We start from the raw sequence: 22,545 nt of genomic DNA on the forward strand, positions 1-22,545 counted from the left end.
CGCCATCTAGTGTCACTATATATAGTAATAAGGGATGGGGAGGTGGCGCCATCTAGTGTCACTATATATAGTAATGAGGGATGGGGAGATGGCGCCATCTAGTGTCACTATATATAGTAATGAGGGGTGGGGAGATGGCGCCATCTAGTGTCACTATATATCATAGTAATGAGGGATGGGGAGATGGCGCCATCTAGTGTCACTATAGTAATGAGGGATGGGGAGGTGGCGCCATCTAGTGTCACTATATATAGTAATGAGGGGTGGGGAGGTGGCACCATCTAGTGTCACTATATATAGTAATGAGGGATGGGGAGATGGCGCCATCTAGTGTCACTATATATCATAGTAATGAGGGGTGGGGAGGTGGCGCCATCTAGTGTCACTATATATAGTAATGAGGGGTGGGGAGGTGGCACCATCTAGTGTCACTATATATAGTAATGAGGGATGGGGAGGTGGCGCCATCTAGTGTCACTATATATAGTAATGAGGGATGGGGAGATGGCGCCATCTAGTGTCACTATCATAGTAATGAGGGATGGGGAGATGGCGCCATCTAGTGTCACTATATATAGTAATGAGGGATGGGGAGATGGCGCCATCTAGTGTCACTATATATCATAGTAATGAGGGGTGGGGAGGTGGCGCCATCTAGTGTCACTATATATATAGTAATGAGGGATGGGGAGATGGCGCCATCTAGTGTCACTATATATAGTAATGAGGGATGGGGAGGTGGCACCATCTAGTGTCACTATATATAGTAATAAGGGATGGGGAGGTGGCGCCATCTAGTGTCACTATATATAGTAATGAGGGATGGGGAGATGGCGCCATCTAGTGTCACTATATATAGTAATGAGGGATGGGGAGGTGGCGCCATCTAGTGTCACTATATATAGTAATGAGGGGTGGGGAGATGGCGCCATCTAGTGTCACTATATATAGTAATGAGGGATGGGGAGGTGGCGCCATCTAGTGTCACTATATATATAGTAATGAGGGATGGGGAGGTGGCGCCATCTAGTGTCACTATATATAGTAATGAGGGATGGGGAGGTGGCGCCATCTAGTGTCACTATATATAGTAATGAGGGGTGGGGAGATGGCGCCATCTAGTGTCACTATATATAGTAATGAGGGGTGGGGAGATGGCGCCATGTAGTGTCACTATATATCATACTAATGAGGGATGGGGAGGTGGCGCCATCTAGTGTCACTATATATAGTAATGAGGGATGGAGAGATGGCGCCATCTAGTGTCACTATATATCAAAGTAATGAGGGATGGAGAGATGGCGCCATCTAGTGTCACTATATATATAGTAATGAGGGGTGGGGAGGTGGCGCCATCTAGTGTCACTATATATATAGTGATGAGGGATGGAGAGATGGCGCCATCTAGTGTCACTATATATCAAAGTAATGAGGGATGGGGAGATGGCGCCATCTAGTGTCACTATATATAGTAATGAGGGATGGGGAGATGGCGCCATCTAGTGTCACTATATATAGTAATGAGGGATGGGAAGGTGGCGCCATCTAGTGTCACTATATATCATAGTATTGAGGGATGGGGAGGTGGCGCCATCTAGTGTCACTATATATAGTAATGAGGGGTGGGGAGATTTCGCCATTTAGTGTCACTATATATAGTAATGAGGGATGGGAAGGTGGCGCCATCTAGTGTCACTATGAGGGATGGGGAGGTGGCACCATCTAGTGTCACTATAGTAATGAGGGGTGGGGAGATGGCGCCATCTAGTGTCACTATATATCATAGTAATGAGGGATGAGGAGGTGGCGCCATCTAGTGTCACTATATATCATAGTAATGAGGTATGGGGAGGTGGCGCCATCTAGTGTCACTATATATCATAGTAATTAGGGGTAGGGAGGTGGCGCCATCTAGTGTCACTATATATCATAGTAATGAGGGATGGGGAGATGGCGCCATCTAGTGTCACTATATATCATAGTAATGAGGTATGGGGAGGGGGCGCCATCTAGTGTCACTATATATCATAGTAATTAGGGGTAGGGAGGTGGCGCCATCTAGTGTCACTATATATAGTAATGAGGGGTGGGGAGGTGGCGCCATCTAGTGTCACTATATATCATAGTAATGAGGGATGGGAAGGTGGCGCCATCTAGTGTCACTATATATCATAGTAATGAGCGGTGGGGAGGTGGCGCCATCTAGTGTCACTACAGTAATGAGGGGTGGGGAGATGGCGCCATCTAGTGTCACTATATATCATAGTAATGAGGGGTGGGGAGGTGGCGCCATCTAGTGTCACTATATAGTAATGAGGGATGGGGAGATGGCGCCATCTAGTGTCACTATATATCATAGTAATGAGGGATGGGGAGGTGGCGCCATCTAGTGTCACTATATATAGTAATGAGGGATGGGGAGGTGGCGCCATCTAGTGTCACTATATATAGTAATGAGGGGTGGGGAGGTGGCGCCATCTAGTGTCACTATATATATAGTAATGAGGGGTGGGGAGATGGCGCCATCTAGTGTCACTATATATAGTAATGAGGGGTGGGGAGGTGGCGCCATCTAGTGTCTCTGTGTAAGATGTTGGTGCCCGTCAGGAGGGGCAATAAGCATTTGGTCAGGATCCCTGCCGGCTGTCAGTGAATGGGCTCAGGGGTGTCGCTGGGGGGCAGCACTAGGTCAGGGTGGGCATCTTCCTATCAGTGACAGTCGGCAGGGGTGGCAGCCGCGGCTGTCAGGACATCACACTCATCTCTTGTCTTACAGCTGGGGGATGGCGGTCAATGTTTATTCCACATCTGTGACCAGTGAGAACCTGAGCCGCCATGACATGCTGGCCTGGGTGAACGACTCCATCCAACTCAACTACACCAAGATAGAGCAGCTGTGCTCAGGTGAGAGGGAGGGGGGGGGAGGAGGAGGGGAGGGAGAGGGGGGGAGGAGGGGGGGAGGAAGGGGGAAGGAGGAGGAGGGGAGGGAGAGGGGGGGAGGAGGGGAGGGAGAGGGGGGGGAGGAGGAGGGGAGGGAGAGGGGGGGAGGAGGAGGGGAGGGAGAGGGGGGGGGAGGAGGAGGGAGGGAGAGGGGGAGGAGGAGGGGAGGGAGAGGGGGGGGGGAGGAGGAGGGGGGGGAGGAGGAGGGGAGGAGGAGGGAGGGAGAGGGGGGGGAGGAGGAGGGGAGGGAGAGGGGAGGAGGAGGGGGAGGGGGAGGGAGAGGGGGGGGAGGAGGAGGGAGAGGGGGGGGAGGAGGAGGGGAGGGAGAGGGGGGGGAGGAGGAGGGGAGGGAGAGGGGGGGGAGAGGGGGAGGAGGAGGGGAGGGAGAGGGGGAGGAGGAGGGGAGGGAGAGGGGGGGGAGGAGGGGAGGGAGAGGGGGGGGAGGAGGAGGGAGGGAGGAGGAGGGGGGGGAGGAGGAGGGAGGGAGGAGGAGGGGGGGGGAGGAGGAGGGGAGGGAGAGGGGGGGGAGGAGGGGAGGGAGAGGAGGGGTGGGGGAGGAGGAGTAGGGGAGGGAGGGGGAGGGGGGGAGGAGGAGTAGGGGAGGGAGGAGGGGAGGAGGAGTAGGGGAGGGAGAGGAGGAGAGGGAGGGGGAGGGAGAGGAGGGGTGGGGGAGGAGGAGTAGGGGAGGGAGGGAGGGAGAGGAGAGGAGGGAGAGGGAGGGAGGGGAGGGAGAGGGTAGAGGGAGGGGGGGAGGGAGGAGAGGGGAGGAGGGAGAGAAGGGAGGAAGAGGGGGAGGGAGGGAGAGGGGGGAGGAGGGAGAGGAGGGGGGAGGAGGAAGGGAGAGGAGGGGGGAGGAGGGAGGGAGAGGAGGAAGGAGAGGAGGGAGGGAGAGGGGGGAGGAGAGGAGGGAGAGGGGGAGGAGGGAGGAGGGAGAGGGGGAGGAGGGAGGAGAGGGGGAGGAGGGAGGGAGAGGGGGAGGAAGGAGAGGAGGAGGGGGGGGGAAGGGGAGGGAGGAGAGGAGGGAGGGAGAGGGGGGAGGAGGGAGGGAGAGGGGGGAGGAGGGAGGGGGGAGGGAGAGGGGGGAGGAGGGAGGAGGGAGAGGGGGAGGAGGGAGGGAGAGGGGGAGGAGGGAGGGAGAGGGGGGGAGGAAGGAGCGGAGGGGGGAGAAGGGGAGGAGGAGTAGGGGAGGGGGAGGGAGGAGAGGAGGGGGGGGGAGGGGGGGGGAGGGGGGGGGGGGGGAGAAGGGGGGGAGGGAGGAGAGGAGGGGGGAGAAGGGGGGGAGGGGGAGAAGGGGGGGGAGGGAGAGGGGGGAGAAGGGGGGGAGGGAGAGGGGGGAGAAGGGGGGGGAGGGAGGAGAGGAGGGGGGAGAAGGGGAGGGAGGAGCGGATGGGGGAGAAGGGGGGGGGAGGGAGAGGGGGGAGACGGGGGGGGAGAAGGGGAGGGAGGGCGCGGGGGACGGGGGGGAGGGAGGGAGAGAGGGGGGGGAGAGGGGGAGGGAGGAGGGAGGGGGAGAGGGGGAGGGAGGAGAGGAGGGAGGGGGAGGGGGAAAGAGGGAGGGAGGGAGAGGGGGGAGGAGGGGGGGGAGAAGGGGAGGGAGGAGAGGAGGGGGAGGGAGAGAGGGGGAGGAGGGGAGGGAGAGAGGGGAGAAGGGGGGGAGGGAGGAGAGGAGGGGGGAGGGAGAGGAGGAGAGGGAGGGGGAGGGAGAGGAGGGGGGAGGAGGAAGGGAGAGGAGGGGGGAGGAGGGAGGGAGGGGGAGGGAGGAGAGGAGGGAGGGGGAGGGGGAAAGAGGGAGGGAGGGGGGAGGAGGGAGGGAGGGAGAGGGGGTTTAGGGAGGGAGGGGGGAGGGAGAGGAGGAGGAGTGTGCTCAGGTGAGGGGGCGGGGTCTTGCTGCTCTCTGTTATCAGCCCTGGAGGGGGCGGGGTCTTGCTGCTCTCTGTTATCAGCCCTGGAGGGGGCGCTGTGCTCAGCTTCTCCCCTGGTGTCTCGCAGGCGCCGCCTACTGTCAGTTCATGGACATGCTCTTCCCAGGATGCATCTTACTGAAGAAAGTGAAATTCCAGGCGAAGCTTGAGCACGAATTCATTCACAACTTCAAGGTGTTACAGGCGGCATTCAAGAAGATGGGGGTGGACAAAGTGAGTGCCGAGGAAAGTGTATACCTGGCATTATATATCTGACCCCCCTATATAGAGTATATACATCTTATTATATATCTGACCCCCCCATAGAGTATATACATCTTATTATATATGTGACACCACCCCCATAGAGTATATACATCTTATTATATATCTGACCCCCCCCATAGAGTATATATGTATTATTATATATGTGACACCACCCCCATAGAGTATATATGTATTATTATATATGTGACCCCCCCCATAGAGTATATATGTATTATTATATATGTGACACCACCCCCATAGAGTATATATGTATTATTATATATGTGACCCCCCCATAGAGTATATATGTATTATTATATATGTGACACCACCCCCATAGAGTATATACACCTTTATTATATATGTGACACCACCCCCATAGAGTATATATGTATTATTATATATGTGACCCCCCCATAGAGTATATACACCTTTTTTATATATGTGACCCCCATAGAGTATATACATCTTATTATATATGTGACCCCCATAGAGTATATACATCTTATTATATATGTGACCCCCATAGAGTATATACATCTTATTATATATGTGACCCCCATAGAGTATATACATCTTATTATATATGTGACCCCCTCATAGAGTATATACACCTTTATTATATATGTGACCCCCCCCCCATAGAGTATATATATGTTATTGTATATATGACCCCCCCATAGAGTATATACACCTTTATTATATATATGACCCCCCCATAGAGTATATATATGTTATTGTATATATGACCCATACTACAGACAGTTTACAGGACTCTTCCCCTCAGTATTGCCCCCTGTATATACCTGTTGTTATAGATGTCACCCTGTGCTACAGACAAGTATACAGGACTCTATACAAATGCCCCCTGCTATACGGCTACATTCACACCACTTTCCGGCCCTTCTGTGTCATAATAACATGAAGCCGCCATACTGGGAGCTTACTGAGTATAATATAATATAATCCGCCCAATCCTCCCCATCTCTCAGATCTCTATTCTTCCGGATTACCCAGATCACCTCCATCCTCTCCATCTCTCAGATCTCGATACTTTCTTCCGGATTATCCCCCATCACCTCCATCCTCTCCATCTCTCAGATCTCGCTACTTTCTTCCGGATTATCCCCCATCACCTCCATCCTCCCCATCTCTCAGATCTCGCTACTTTCTTCCGGATTACCCAGATCACCTCCATCCTCCCCATCTCTCAGATCTCGATTCTTCCAGATTATCCCCGATCACCTCCATCCTCTCCATCTCTCAGATCTCGATACTTTCTTCCAGATTATCCCCCATCACCTCCATCCTCTCCATCTCTCAGATCTCGATTCTTCCGGATTACCCAGATCACCTCCATCCTCTCCATCTCTCAGATCTCGATTCTTCCAGATTATCCCCCATCACCTCCATCCTCTCCATCTCTCAGATCTCGATTCTTCCGGATTATCCCCCATCACCTCCATCCTCTCCATCTCTCAGATCTCGATTCTTCCGGATTACCCAGATCACCTCCATCCTCTCCATCTCTCAGATCTCTATTCTTCCAGATTATCCCCGGTCACCTCCATCCTCTCCATCTCTCAGATCTCGATTCTTCCAGATTATCCCCCATCAACTCCATCCTCTCCATCTCTCAGATCTCGATACTTTCTTCCAGATTATCCCCGGTTGCCTCCATCCTCTCCATCTCTCAGATCTCGATTCTTCCAGATTATCCCCCATCACCTCCATCCTCTCCATCTCTCAGATCTCGATTCTTCCAGATTATCCCCGGTCACCTCCATCCTCTCCATCTCTCAGATCTCGATTCTTCCAGATTATCCCCCATCACCTCCATCCTCTCCATCTCTCAGATCTCGATTCTTCCAGATTATCCCCCATCAACTCCATCCTCTCCATCTCTCAGATCTCGATACTTTCTTCCAGATTATCCCCGGTCACCTCCATCCTCTCCATCTCTCAGATCTCGATTCTTCCAGATTATCCCCCATCACCTCCATCCTCTCCATCTCTCAGATCTCGATTCTTCCAGATTATCCCCCATCACCTCCATCCTCTCCATCTCTCAGATCTCAATACTTTCTTCCAGATTATCCCCGGTCGCCTCCATCCTCTCCATCTCTCAGATCTCGATTCTTCCGGATTATCCCCGGTCACCTCCATCCTCTCCATCTCTCAGATCTCGATTCTTCCAGATTATCCCCCATCACCTCCATCCTTTTCATCTCTCAGATCTCGATTCTTCCGGATTACCCAGATCACCTCCATCCTCTCCATCTCTCAGATCTCGATTCTTCCAGATTATCCCCGGTCACCTCCATCCTCTCCATCTCTCAGATCTCGATTCTTCCAGATTATCCCCGGTCGCCTCCATCCTCTCCATCTCTCAGATCTCGATTCTTCCAGATTATCCCCCATCACCTCCATCCTCTCCATCTCTCAGATCTCGATTCTTCCGGATTACCCAGATCACCTCCATCCTCTCCATCTCTCAGATCTCGATTCTTCCAGATTATCCCCCATCACCTCCATCCTCTCCATCTCTCAGATCTCGATACTTTCTTCCAGATTATCCCCGGTCACCTCCATCCTCTCCATCTCTCAGATCTCGATTCTTCGAGAATATCCCCCATCACCTCCATCCTCTCCATCTCTCAGATCTCGATTCTTCCAGATTATCCCCCATCACCTCGATCCTTTCCATCTCTCAGATCTCGATTCTTCCGGATTATCCCCCATCACCTCCATCCTCTCCATCTCTCAGATCTCGATTCTTCCAGATTATCCCCCATCACCTCCATCCTCTCCATCTCTCAGATCTCGATTCTTCCAGATTATCCCCGGTCACCTCCATCCTCTCCATCTCTCAGATCTCGATTCTTCCAGATTATCCCCGGTCACCTCCATCCTCTCCATCTCTCAGATCTCGATTCTTCCAGATTATCCCCCATCACCTCCATCCTCTCCATCTCTCAGATCTCGATACTTTCTTCCGGATTATCCCCCATCACCTCCATCCTCTCCATCTCTCAGATCTCGATTCTTCCGGATTATCCCTCATCACCTCCATCCTCTCCATCTCTCAGATCTCGATACTTTCTTCCAGATTATCCCCGGTCACCTCCATCCTCTCCATCTCTCAGATCTCAATTCTTCCGGATTATCCCCCATCACCTCCATCCTCTCCATCTCTCAGATCTCGATTCTTCCAGATTATCCCCCATCAACTCCATCCTCTCCATCTCTCAGATCTCGATACTTTCTTCCAGATTATCCCCGGTTGCCTCCATCCTCTCCATCTCTCAGATCTCGATTCTTCCGGATTACCCAGATCACCTCCATCCTCTCCATCTCTCAGATCTCGATTCTTCCAGATTATCCCCCATCACCTCCATCCTCTCCATCTCTCAGATCTCAATTCTTCCGGATTATCCCCCATCACCTCCATCCTCTCCATCTCTCAGATCTCGATTCTTCCAGATTATCCCCGGTCACCTCCATCCTCTCCTTCTCTTAGATCTTCTATTTTCCAGATTATCCCCCATCACCTCCATCCTCTCCATCTCTCAGATCTCGATTCTTCCAGATTATCCCCCATCACCTCCATCCTCTCCATCTCTCAGATCTCGATACTTTCTTCCAGATTATCCCCGGTCGCCTCCATCCTCTCCATCTCTCAGATCTCGATTCTTCCGGATTACCCAGATCACCTCCATCCTCTCCATCTCTCAGATCTCGATTCTTCCAGATTATCCCCCATCACCTCCATCCTCTCCATCTCTCAGATCTCGATTCTTCCGGATTATCCCCGGTCACCTCCATCCTCTCCTTCTCTTAGATCTTCTATTTTCCAGATTACCCAGATCACCTCCATCCTCTCCATCTCTCAGATCTCGATTCTTCCAGATTATAAACATGTGGAGAGCGCTAGCGGCACTACAGGTATAACATGTGGGTATAGCCAGCAATTTGTGTCAGTTTGGATTTGGCTACAACAGGCGGGGCTAACTGTGTATAGCGACACAGAATCAAAAATAAGAGAAAAAGCCAGTTGCACAACCAAAGTTGTCTTCTGAGGTTTATTTCACTTTAAATAAGCAAGGACATGGTGCGGACATACAGTGAGCAGATGCTCCTTTCACCGAGCATCTGCTCACCGTATGTCCACAGTAGGGATGCACGATGCACCGAAAAATCGATACTACTATCGATTTTCGGGGCAAAAAAAACGGTTCGATACCAGGATTTCCTGGTATCGATACTTTATGTTAAACTACAAAATAGCGTAGTTTAACATATAGTGCCGAGAACATGACAGGCGGGTACCTGAGCGCCTGTCATGTTCCCTCTTTGCCACCCCTGCAAACACAGACCCGGGACCCTGCGCGCTCACTCGGGCCCAGATCATCCACCTACCATGCAGCTGCCGCTGGCAAATTTTAGGTCGCCGCTCCTGCCTCTGACATCGCCAGCCTCGGGACACGTGTGTGTCACTGCGGGTCCTATGGGCTAAGATGAGGATCTTCCCCCCCCCCCCCCCCCCCCCCCCCCCTCCACAGGCACCGAGCATGAGACACAGCTGGGCCGGTGAGTGTCTGACAAGGGCAGAGGGGCAGCACAGGGTCGGCGGCAGGAGAGGGAGGAGAGCGGCTGAGAGCTGCACAGTCCGGGAGAGGAGAACGCAGGAGAAGACTGGAGGTGGGGGAGGCGAGGAGGAGATCTGACAGGAGGTAGCTGTGAGGCCGGGCCGTCAGGACATCCCCGGGGCCGGCATCAGCAATGTGGGGGGTGAACAAAAGGTCGGCCTGGCTGCGACTGTGAAGGGAAGTGGGAGGGGGGCGGTAGCCTGCACATTACTCTGCCGCTCGAATCCAGCTGGAAAAGTGCAATTACTACCCCCATCATCCCCCCTGATAGCTGAAGTGTATTACATGACTACAGTTCCCATCATCCCCGATAGCTGAAGTGTGTGTTACATGACTACAGTTCCCATCATCCCCCTGATAGCTGAAGTGTGTGTTACATGACTACAGTTCCCATCATCTCCCTGATAGCTGAAGTGTGTGTTACATGACTACAGTTCCCATCATCCCCGATAGCTGAAGTGTATCACATGACTACAGTTCCCATCATCCCCCCTGATAGCTGAAGTGTGTGTTACATGACTACAGTTCCCATCATCCCCGATAGCTGAAGTGTGTGTTACATGACTACAGTTCCCATCATCTCCCTGATAGCTGAAGTGTGTGTTACATGACTACAGTTCCCATCATCCCCCCTGATAGCTGAAGTGTATCACATGACTACAGTTCCCATCATCCCCCTGATAGCTGAAGTGTGTGTTACATGACTACAGTTCCCATCATCCCCCCTGATAGCTGAAGTGTGTGTTACATGACTACAGTTCCCATCATCCCCCCTGATAGCTGAAGTGTATCACATGGCTACAGTTCCCATCATCCCCCTGATAGCTGAAGTGTGTGTTACATGACTACAGTTCCCATCATCCCCCCTGATAGCTGAAGTGTATCACATGACTACAGTTCCCATCATCCCCGATAGCTGAAGTGTATCACATGGCTACAGTTCCCATCATCCCCCTGATAGCTGAAGTGTGTGTTACATGACTACAGTTCCCATCATCCCCCTGATAGCTGAAGTGTGTGTTACATGACTACAGTTCCCATCATCTCCCTGATAGCTGAAGTGTGTGTTACATGACTACAGTTCCCATCATCCCCCCTGATAGCTGAAGTGTATCACATGACTACAGTTCCCATCATCCCCCCTGATAGCTGAAGTGTGTGTTACATGACTACAGTTCCCATCATCCCCCTGATAGCTGAAGTGTATTACATGACTACAGTTCCCATCATCCCCCTGATAGCTGAAGTGTATCACATGACTACAGTTCCCATCATCCCCCTGATAGCTGAAGTGTATCACATGACTACAGTTCCCATCATCCCCCCTGATAGCTGAAGTGTTATTGTGCATATTATAAGATTATCACCCTCCTGATGACGCACGGTAAATGGTGCAAGCGGAGAAACCACCAAATTCAGTCCCACATAAAAACGTGCTACTAAATAAAACTACAGATTGCCCCATAGCCATGTTAGGAATCAGAATAGGGCTATTTTTTTAAGAACATTTATTTTAAATAATGGAAACTTTATTTATAAAGTAATATGGTTCGTACAGACCTGACAGTCGGGGGGGATCTCTACTCTTGTGTTTTTTTTTAAAGTATAAAATTTATTAAGTATCGAATTGGTATCGAGCATTGAAAAAAAAAAAAAGTTGGTATTGGTATCAAACTCAAAATTCTGGTATCGTGACATCACTAGTCCGCACCATGTCCTTGCATTTTTCAAGTGAAATAAACCTCAGAAGACAACCTTGGTGAGTGCAACTGGCTTTTTCTCTTATTTTTGATTCTTCCAGATTATCCCCGGTCGCCTCCATCCTCTCCATCTCTCAGATCTTGATTCTTCCAGATTATCCCCGATTGCCTCCATCCTCTCCATCTCTCAGATCTTGATTCTTTCTTCCAGATTATCCCTGACCGCCTCCATCCTCTCCATCTCTCAGATCTTGATTCTTCCAGATTATCCCTGACCGCCTCCATCCTCTCCATCTCTCAGATCTCTATTCTTCCAGATTATCCCCCATCACCTCCATCCTCTCCATCTCTCAGATCTCTATTCTTCCAGATTATCCCTGACCGCCTCCATCCTCTCCATCTCTCAGATCTCTATTCTTCCAGATTATCCCTGACCGCCTCCATCCTCTCCGTCTCTCAGATCTTGATTCTTTCTTCCAGATTATCCCTGTAGAACGATTAGTGAAAGGAAAGTTTCAGGACAACTTTGAGTTTGTTCAATGGTTCAAGAAATTCTTTGATGCTAACTATGACGGGAAGGAGTACGACCCAATGCTGGCGAGACAAGGGCAGGATGTGGCGCCCCCTCCCAACCCCGGAGACCAGGTCTTCAACAAACCCAAGAAGCCCATAGTCACATCAGGTACTGCAGAGCATCGCTTATAAACCAGCTGTACATTACTGCACACCCCTCCCCTTATATCCGGCTCTTCTCCCCATTACAGTCCCACAAAGAACATCACCCACAGGTCCCAAGACCATGCAGCCCCCCGCACGAGTACAGAACATCACTCACCCCATCAGGAAACCCCCCCCCATCACCAGGAACGGTGGCAGCGAGCTGGACTCCCAGATCATTGAGCTAAACCAGCAGGTGAGAGGACGGAAGCTGCAGTATTATCCCTGTACTGTGACATCACTGTGTGTATTATCCCCCCTGTACTGTGACATCACTGTGTGTATTATCCCTGTGCTGTGACATCACTGTGTGTATTATCCCTGTGCTGTGACATCACTGTGTGTATTATCCCTGTACTGTGACATCACTGTGTGTATTATCCCTGTACTGTGACATCACTGTGTATTATCCCCGTACTGTGACATCACTGTGTATTATCCCCCCTGTACTGTGACATCACTGTGTATTATCCCTGTACTGTGACATCACTGTGTGTATTATCCCTGTACTGTGACATCACTGTGTATTATCCCTGTACTGTGACATCACTGTGTGTATTATCCCCCCTGTACTGTGACATCACTGTGCATTATCCCCCCTGTACTGACATCACTGTGTGTATTATCCCTGTACTGTGACATCACTGTGTATTATCCCTGTACTGTGACATCACTGTGTGTATTATCCCTGTACTGTGACATCACTGTGTGTATTATCCCTGTACTGTGACATCACTGTGTGTATTATCCCCCCTGTACTGTGACATCACTGTGTGTATTATCCCCCCTGTACTGTGACATCACTGTGTATTATCCCCCCTGTACTGTGACATCACTGTGTGTATTATCGCTGTACTGTGACATCACTGTGTATTATCCCTGTACTGTGACATCACTGTGTATTATCCCTGTACTGTGACATCACTGTGTGTATTATCCCCCTGTACTGTGACATCACTGTGTATTATCCCTGTACTGTGACATCACTGTGTATTATCCCCCCTGTACTGTGACATCACTGTGTATTATCCCCCCTGTACTGTGACATCACTGTGTGTATTATCCCCCCTGTACTGTGACATCACTGTGTATTATCCCCCCTGTACTGTGACATCACTGTGTATTATCCCTGTACTGTGACATCACTGTGTGTATTATCCCCCTGTACTGTGACATCACTGTGTATTATCCCCCCTGTACTGTGACATCACTGTGTGTATTATCCCTGTACTGTGACATCACTGTGTATTATCCCTGTACTGTGACATCACTGTGTATTATCCCTGTACTGTGACATCACTGTGTATTATCCCCATGTACTGTGACATCACTGTGTATTATCCCCCTGTACTGTGACATCACTGTGTATTATCCCCCCTGTACTGTGACATCACTGTGTGTATTATCCCTGTACTGTGACATCACTGTGTATTATCCCTGTACTGTGACATCACTGTGTATTATCCCTGTACTGTGACATCACTGTGTATTATCCCCCCTGTACTGTGACATCACTGTGTATTATCCCCCCTGTACTGTGACATCACTGTGTATTATCCCCCCTGTACTGTGACATCACTGTGTATTATCCCCCCTGTACTGTGACATCACTGTGTATTATCCCTGTACTGTGACATCACTGTGTATTATCCCTGTACTGTGACATCACTGTGTATTATCCCTGTACTGTGACATCACTGTGTATTATCCCGGTACTGTGACATCACTACCTGTCTCTTTCCTGCTGTTTAGTTAATGGAGCTGAAGCTGACTGTAGACGGACTGGAAAAAGAGCGAGACTTTTACTTCACTAAATTGAGAGACATCGAACTGATATGTCAGGAGCATGAGAGCGAGAGTGCGGGGGTCCTGTCCAAAATCATCGACATCTTGTACGCCACAGAGGTACGCCACCCCACCACATACAAGTGCAATACATATACAGTGGTGTCTTGGATTATGAGCATAATTTGTTCCTGGACGGCGCTTGTAATCCAAATCCACTCTTACACCAAAGCAAATTTTCTCATAAGAAATCACTGATATGCAGGTAATTGGTTCTACATTATAGCAGGAATGGAGCCACATTATAGCAGCAGTGTGTATAGCTGAATGTTAGTACAGGCAGACAATAGCAGCAGTGTGTATAACTGAGTGTGAGTAAAGGCAGACAATAGCAGCAGTGTGTATAGCTGAGTGTGAGTGCAGGCAGACTATAGCAGCAGTGTGTATAGCTGAGTGTGAGTGCAGGCAGACTATAGCAGCAGTGTGTATAGCGGAGTGTGAGTGCAGGCACATTATAGCAGCAGTGTGTATAGCTGAGTGTGAGTGCAGGCACATTATAGCAGCAGTGTGTATAGCTGAGTGTGAGTACAGGCAGACAATAGCAGCAGTGTGTATAGCTGAGTGTGAGTGCAAGCACATTATAGCAGCAGTGTGTATAGCTGAGTGTGAGTGCAGGCAGACTATAGCAGCAGTGTGTATAGCTGAGTGTGAGTGCAGGCACATTATAGCAGCAGTGTGTATAGCTGAGTGTGAGTGCAGGCACATTATAGCAGGAGTGGAGAGGATGTGAAACACAAGGGCTGACAGAGACTGCAAAAAAGGAATGAGCAGGACAGATTTGGGCACATACATGCAGCACTCTGTGTCCGGGGAGAGAGGGGTTACAGCTATGAAGAGATTACCTCCACAGTCGTGTCCCCTGATGCAAGCCCCAGCCTGAGGTGAACGTTTTCAAGCGTTTATTTCTGTAACTTGATGATTATGGATTACAGCCAAGAAAAACCCAAAAGTCAGTATTTCATAAAATTTTGAATAATTAACCCAAACCCCTGCAGTGGCTTCCTAAGTGTTATTAAAGATCCCTTAGGGCCCTATTCCACCGGACGATTATCGTTAAATCGTTCGAATCTAAATGATAATCGTTAGGTTGAAATGCAGTTAACGATTAACGGCCGAACGAGAAATCGTTGATCGCTTTATAAGACCTGGACCTATTTTTATCGTTGCACGTTCGCAAATCGTTCGCATTGAATAAGATGGTGTTCGCAGTAGATACGAACGCAATAGCAAAGAAAAAACGATCGCAAATACGATCATAAGTAATGATTATCGTTCCATGGAAATGAGTGATCATTTTCAGGTCTTTCGCAATAGCGGTCATTTGTGATCGTTAATCGTTAACGATTATGCGAACGATAATAGTCTGGTGGTATAGGGCCCTTAGTCTGGTTCAGTATGCAACACAATCATGGGGAAGACTGCTGACAGATGTCCAGAAGGCAGTCATTCACACACTCCACAAGGAGGGGAAGCCACAAAAGTTCATTGCTAAAGAAGCTGGCTGTTCTCAGAGTGCTGGATCAAAGCAGCTAATGGAAGGTTGAGTGGAAGGAAAAAGTTAGAACAGGGCTTCTCAATTCCAGTCCTCAGGCCTCACCAACAGGTCATGTTTTGAGGATTTCCCATACAAAGCACACCTGTGATAATACCTGATGCACTGAGTATAATTGTATCACCTGTGAAATACAAAGGAAATCCTCATAACATGACCTGTTGGTGAGGCCTGAGGACTGGAATTGAGAAGCACTGCGTTAGAATATCAGAATTGTGACTGCAGCTCTGGAGGTGTTATGTGACTGAGTAGCAGCCAGTATGGCCATATTGGTTGCACAGGATGACTCTCCTTTCTTGTGTCTTCTGTACAGGAAGGATTTGCTCCTCCAGACGATGATGAGAACGAAGACGTCCAAGGCGACGATCAGGACGAATACTAACCCCCTCCCCCCCCCCCGCTCCTCCTCCGCATTGTACAATACTATCGCTCCTCCATGCCCGTTTACCCATCAGCCATTTTTTTTGCTAAATGAACGTGTTAGGTTGGAGTATCCGCACACGTGACCCATCATCCATCCATGCAAATAATTGCCAGACCGGTTGATGACCGCGCGGGCCAGCAACATCCGAAATGTGAAGAGTGCCGCCGGGCGTGGATGTCCTCTGTATCAGCCCATAGCTGTCACCATTGGGGGATGTCCTCCGTATCAGCCCATAGCTGACACCATTGGGGGATGTCCTCCGTATCAGCCCATAGCTGACACCATTGGGGGATGTCCTCCGTATCAGCCCATAGGTGACACCATAACTGGATGTCCTCTGTATCAGCCCATAGCTAACACCATAACTGGATGTCCTCCATATCAGCCCATAGCTGACACCATACGTGGAGGTCCTCCGTATCAGCCCATAGCTGACACCATTGGTGGATGTCCTCCATATCAGCCCTTAGCTGGCACCATAACTGGATGTCCTCCGTATCAGCCCATAGCTGACAACATTGGTGGATGTCCTCCATATAAGCCCATAGCTGAAACCATACGTGGATGTCCTCCAAACCGCCCATAGCTGGCACCATAACTAGATGTCCTCCATATCAGCCCATAGCTGAAACCATTGGTGGATGTCCTCCATATAAACCCATAGCTGTCACCATTGGTGAATGTCCTCCGTATCAGCCCATAGCTGACACCATACGTGGATGTCCTCCATATCAGTCCATAGGTGACACCATACGTGGATGTCCTCCATATCAGCCCATAGCTGACACCATTGGTGGATGTCCTCCATATCAGCCCTTAACTGACACCATAACTGGATGTCCTCCATATCAGCCCATAGCTGACACCATACGAGGATGTCCTCTGTATCAGCCCATCGCTGTCACCATTGGTGGGTGTCTTCTGTATCAGCCCATAGCTGAAACCATACGAGGATGTCCTCTGTATCAGCCCATCGCTGTCACCATTGGTGGGTGTCTTCTGTATTAGCCCATAGCTGACGCCATTGGTGGATGTCCTCCATATAAGCCCAAAGCTCTCACCATACTTGGATGTCCTCCATATCAGCCCATAGCTGACACCATTGGTGGATGTCCTCCATATCAGCCCAAAGCTGACACCATTGGTGGATGTCCTCCATATCAGCCCAAAGCTGACACCATTGGTGGATGTCCTCCATATCAGCCCATAGCTGACACCATTGGTGGATGTCCTCCATATCAGCCCATAGCTGACGCCATTGGTGGATGTCTTCTGTATCAGCCCATAGCTGACGCCATTGGTGGATGTCCTCCATTTAAGCCCAAAGCTCTCACCATACTTGGATGTCCTCCATATCAGCCCATAGCTGACACCATTGGTGGATGTCCTCCATATCAGCCCATAGCTGACACCATTGGTGGATGTCCTCCATATCAGCCCATAGCTGACGCCATTGGTGGATGTCTTCTGTATCAGCCTGTAGCTAACACCATATGTGGATGTCCATGTCCTCCCCCCAGGACCCTAGCTCCATTCCCCCCCACACACACACATTATTTGATTGTTGTGGTTTCTTACCTTTAGACCCATATTCCTTCTGCCTCTCTGTTTCTTCTTTCCTTGTCACACAATGGCGTATTTAACGTGGGAAAACATGGCCGTCCATACGTTTATTTTTTCTATAATGTCTTTGTAATGTTGGAAAACTTTTTGGAAAACCACAATGTCCAGGTCACAGCCGCCCATGTTGGGTCTTTCCATAAACTCGGGAGAGTAGATTGATAGTTCAGCTTCTCCAATGTTCCTGAATAAGTATCATGACCTTTATTTCCTGGGAATACAGGACACAGGTGGTTACTGGTCAGGATGGCTGTATGAGAGTCTGTACCTTACCTTCTGCCACCCACAGCCAGTGCAAGGTGAAGGACACCCATATATGAGAACACCTGTACATGAGAACACCTGTACACCAGGATACCTGTACATGAGAACACCTGTACACCAGGATACCTGTACATGAGAACACCTGTATGCCAAGATGCCTGCGCATTAGAACACCTGTACACCAGGATACCTGTGCATGAGAATATGTGTGTGTTAGAACACCTGTACACCAGGATACATATGCATGAGAACACCTGTACACCAGAATATATGTGCATTAGAACACCTGTACAGCAGGATACATATGCATTAGAACACCTGTACAGCAGGATACCTGTGCAGGAGAATACATGTATGTTAGAACACCTGTACAGCAGGATACCTGTGCAGGAGAATACATGTATGTTAGAACACCTGTGCTCCAGAGTGACCTGTGCATTAGAACACCTGTACACCAGGAGTATACGTTTATGTTAGAACACCTGTACACCAGAATACCTGTGCATGAAACACCTGTGCTCCAGAATATATGTATATTAGAGCATCTCTACACCAGGATACCTATGTATGAGAACAACGGTACACCAGTAAACCTGTACACCAAGATAACTGCATTAAAACACCTGTACACCAGGATACCTGTGCATGAGAACACCTGTACATCAGGATACCTGTGCATGAGAACACCTGTACACCAGGATACCTGTGCATGAGAACACCTGTACATCAGGATACCTGTGCATGAGAACACCTGTACATCAGGATACCTGTGCATGAGAACACCTGTACATCAGGATACCTGTGCATGAGAACACCTGTACATCAGGATACCTGTGCATGAGAACACCTGTACATCAGGATACCTGTGCATGAGAACACCTGTACATCAGGATACCTGTGCATGAGAACACCTGTACATCAGGATACCTGTGCATGAGAACACCTGTACATCAGAATACCTGTGAGTGAGCATACTTCTACAAGGGGACCCCCATACATTGTTAGTGGGTTTCCTTACTGTATTTGTCACATACCGACAAACAATTTGTTGTTTCAATGTACGTTTCCCCAATGGGGCTCACAATCTTACCTATTAGTATGGTGAGGGAACTAGAAACCACCCAACAAACTCCAAGCAGGTGTTGGGCTTGATCCCAGGACCCCAGTGCTGAAAGAGCACCATACTGCCCGTGTGGGTGTCCCATTGTACAGATATCCTCATGTATGTGAGTAAATGCCTTGTGTGGTTATCCAAGTGGTCATGTGTGTCTTTTACATGGCACAAGCTGGGAGCAGAAGGAACTGTATGGACTGTGAGTTACCACAATGGCTGCATCCTCCCGATTATTTGTTTTTAAGAAGAGTTACTAAAAAAATGATGGTCTCGGACGATCCCCCATACCAGTGATCCTCCGATGTATGTTGGTGATCCGATCCAAATCTGGTACCAAATGTTACAGTTGTAACATTGCAGTTTGGGAAATGGGATAAAGGCCCATCTACATGATACAAATCACACCATCATTTCATTGGATTTTAACAATTGCGTAAATTTTAGATAACTTTTATTACTCTACTGGTTAGATGAACTCTTAATGTCCCCATAACATATAGTGATAGTTGCTGTGTATCGGAGACTCCTTAGTTGTATTGCCCGTCTTTCTATTAGCATAGGCCATGGAGCCCATCACAGATACGCTATTTGCCTCCTGTGTTTCCCTTTTCTATCTTCTCCCTTTCTTGGTGCCTCGAAACCTTTTTTATCCTATCATTTTAATTTCTGACAACAAGCGAATAGCTGTACGTTGACTAAGCCAATGGCTGTACGTTGACTAAGCCAATGGCTGTACGTTGACTAAGCGCCCGGCGGCATTTACAATCTAGATGTGTATAATTTTTTTGAAAGATTTTTTATGCACTTTTTCATTTCTTCTCTCAAGTTTCAACATAAGTGAAAGTTTTTGTGATAGAAGCGGCACTCCTTCCATCTGACTGATACAGCTCGGTGATACCACAGGATCCAGCCAGGTGTTGTCCATCTTGTTATGTCCTCAGAAAGGTGGTGGGTGCTGAGTATCCTCTCACCTCATTGTCACCACAAACTCTCAGTCTGAAGTGTCTCAGTTTACTTTTTATCATTTTTCATGAATTTCCTGATATTTTTCTCTGTAACATTGCGGCCGTTTACCTGGCCAGAGTATCACCGCTGTGTGTGGTCGCTGATCCATCAAGTTTTTTTTTCAGTGTTGAAATGAGAATGGAAATGACTTATTTATTTATTATTTACTTGTAAGTTTACTCCAAACAGAATTGGTTACCTACTGGGGGTCACTTGTGCTCTTGTGACCTTCTTGGAGCCATGGACTAGTACTAGAAAACTGAGATCGCAAGAAGTCATAAGCTGGCAATACACAATACAGTCTACAGAACCGGCTGATTTTAACGGGACCGGCTGAACGTCCACCAACTCTTCCTTAAGTTGAAATCCAACATGTCTAATTCTTTTTTTCAGGAAATCAAGCCACAGCCAAAAAAAAATCTGGCAGTGGCTTTCTCCCCATCCCCATGCACATTTAGGGGTGGTTCGGGAGTGATAACTGCTGGCCAAAGAAACCTTTAACCAACAGCTATCTAGAAGGTATGACCACCTTTACTATGGATATCGTTGATTAGATCTTCACTTTTATCCTGGAACAAAAAAGTTGGCTTGCAACTTTTTTTTAACCTTCATGCTAAGAAGAGAAGATAACATCGTGTAGTGTTGGCGGCCGTTAGATAATTGTTCTACAATGAACGGGGAAAACGTTGGGGTTGAAGAATTCGTGGTTTGACTTGGAGACTTTTAGACAGTGATTGTACATTACTGAAAACCTTTAGTTTTTTTCGGTTTGTAGTTTTCCTTTGATTTTCCCGTGTTGCCCTCCGTGATTGAACATCCTTTCAGTTTCCTTTTTGATTCAAGTCGAGGGGGGAACGTGAACAGTTTCACACAATAATATCCATGTAAACCATTCTCAGTCAGTACAGAGAAGTGTGTAAGACTGAAGGAACGCAGGAGCTCCGCAGACTCCGCGACTCAGTACTCCGACAGATGGCGCAGACTGATTTAGTCGGAAGCATTGGTGGACGGGTTGCCATTGACCTTGGTTAGTTTGATTTCATGGGGTTTTTGTGGTGCTGTTGCTTTTTTCATATCAATTCTGAACTTGCTGAATGAATGCCGACATCTGAGTTGCTTCCTTTCTAGCGTTGTATGAACTGAGGGATTAGATGCAGGAAATTCAGCGCAGTCTCCTATTCAAGGCTTTTTCTGTGAAGCCAAATCCCATGCACGGAGCCCCGTAATCATCTGCCAGCACCGTGGACCTGACACTATCGATCCTGCATCTGTGTTATGTTTTATTTCAAATAAACTGGTGTGAAAACATTGGACTCGTGTCTCTTCTTATCTCACCCAGGGCCGTATTTACTACTAGGCACCCCTGGTCCTGTGCTTGGGGCAGCACCAGGGAGCAGGGGGACAGAAAAAAACTTTTTTTTTTCTTTTTTTAGTTTCCCTCCTCCCGTTCAGACTTGCCAGTAAATCTGGTGTCTTTTCCAGGGGGGTGGGGGGTATGGTGGTATTGGTCAGGTCTGGTATCGCCAATAAGTGCGTGAAGATGGGGCGTCTACAGGTTTAGTGCCTAGGGCAGCAGCAGCTGCTAATACAGCCCTGATCTCACCGTCTGGAGTATAAGGCCATGTTCACATGGCCTAAGACACCAGCCATTCTGTGACCCGGCCAGTACTGCAGAATAAGGCCTCACACGTCCCGTAACGTTCTCCGGGATCGCAGATCCGCAGTCATGGCACATTGATTTATACAGGGCTATTCACACAGTCCGTTTTAACTTTGACCTGCAATCCATTCCATACGGATTGAAATTTTGGCACGGATCGCTCATAGGACTCTACGGGATCCGGGATTTTTATCATCATTACGTAAACACCATGGATGAAAACGTGTTTAACCTTATTACTGGCACTGATCACATTTGACAGAAAACAGATGCAATTATGAATGATTTTCCACAGATCAAAGAGAAAAAAATCACAGAACGTGTGAAAGATTCCTAAGGGTTTGTTCACACTGAGCAATGGCCGAGGAATTTCCCATGAAATCTGCGCTTAATTTAATGCATATTCTGCATTTTCCGCTGTAAAATATGCGGACTAATTTCCCATTGTGCTTAAATTGTTGTGGACACAGCGGAATTTACTTGTGGAATCACTGTGAATCCACTTTCCACCCAAAATATTGACGTCATTTTTATGGGGGGATTCCGCTAGAGAAATCCCATAGAAGTTGATGGGGCTTTGAATTTCTGCCTGTATGTTGTATGTCCACGGACTCCTGTTTTGCATATTTACATTTTTGGGGGCATCAGTGGAGACTCTTGATTGAGGACTTCATTGACATTTTTTTCACTGTTCTCCTTGAGTTCAGTGATAACTGTGTTTTGTTGGTCGATTTGCTATTGCCCCAACTAGCCAGAATTCTACTCCACACTGACGAGGGGCAAAAACCCCGAAACGGCTGTCTGTGGATGGAGGCCTGCCTTGGCAAGCCCTTGTCATGATCGCAATACTCGCACCTTGAGTTAGACATTGACAAAAAGGGGCCACC

The 22,545-nt window shown here is 48.8% G+C and overlaps 1 protein-coding gene across 5 annotated transcripts in view; it reads left to right on the forward strand.

Annotated features, from left to right (window-relative positions):
* The window catches only part of MAPRE3 (microtubule associated protein RP/EB family member 3), a 70,608-nt gene extending 49,300 nt beyond the window's left edge, over positions 1-21,308 (forward strand). For all 5 annotated transcript variants that reach the window (XM_069973249.1, XM_069973250.1, XM_069973251.1 and 2 more), the window contains 6 exons: positions 2,777-2,904; positions 4,930-5,075; positions 11,938-12,139; positions 12,222-12,370; positions 13,927-14,079; positions 15,885-21,308. In XM_069973249.1, the coding sequence (XP_069829350.1) occupies positions 2,784-2,904; positions 4,930-5,075; positions 11,938-12,139; positions 12,222-12,370; positions 13,927-14,079; positions 15,885-15,953 (840 nt within the window). In that variant the 5' untranslated portion in view covers positions 2,777-2,783 and the 3' untranslated portion in view covers positions 15,954-21,308. The remainder of the gene's footprint in view (positions 1-2,776; positions 2,905-4,929; positions 5,076-11,937; positions 12,140-12,221; positions 12,371-13,926; positions 14,080-15,884) is intronic.
* Positions 21,309-22,545: the final 1,237 nt, after the last annotated feature.

This window comes from Dendropsophus ebraccatus, chromosome 6, assembly GCF_027789765.1.
Source record: "Dendropsophus ebraccatus isolate aDenEbr1 chromosome 6, aDenEbr1.pat, whole genome shotgun sequence".
In the NCBI taxonomy this organism is placed as follows: Eukaryota; Metazoa; Chordata; class Amphibia; order Anura; family Hylidae; genus Dendropsophus; species Dendropsophus ebraccatus.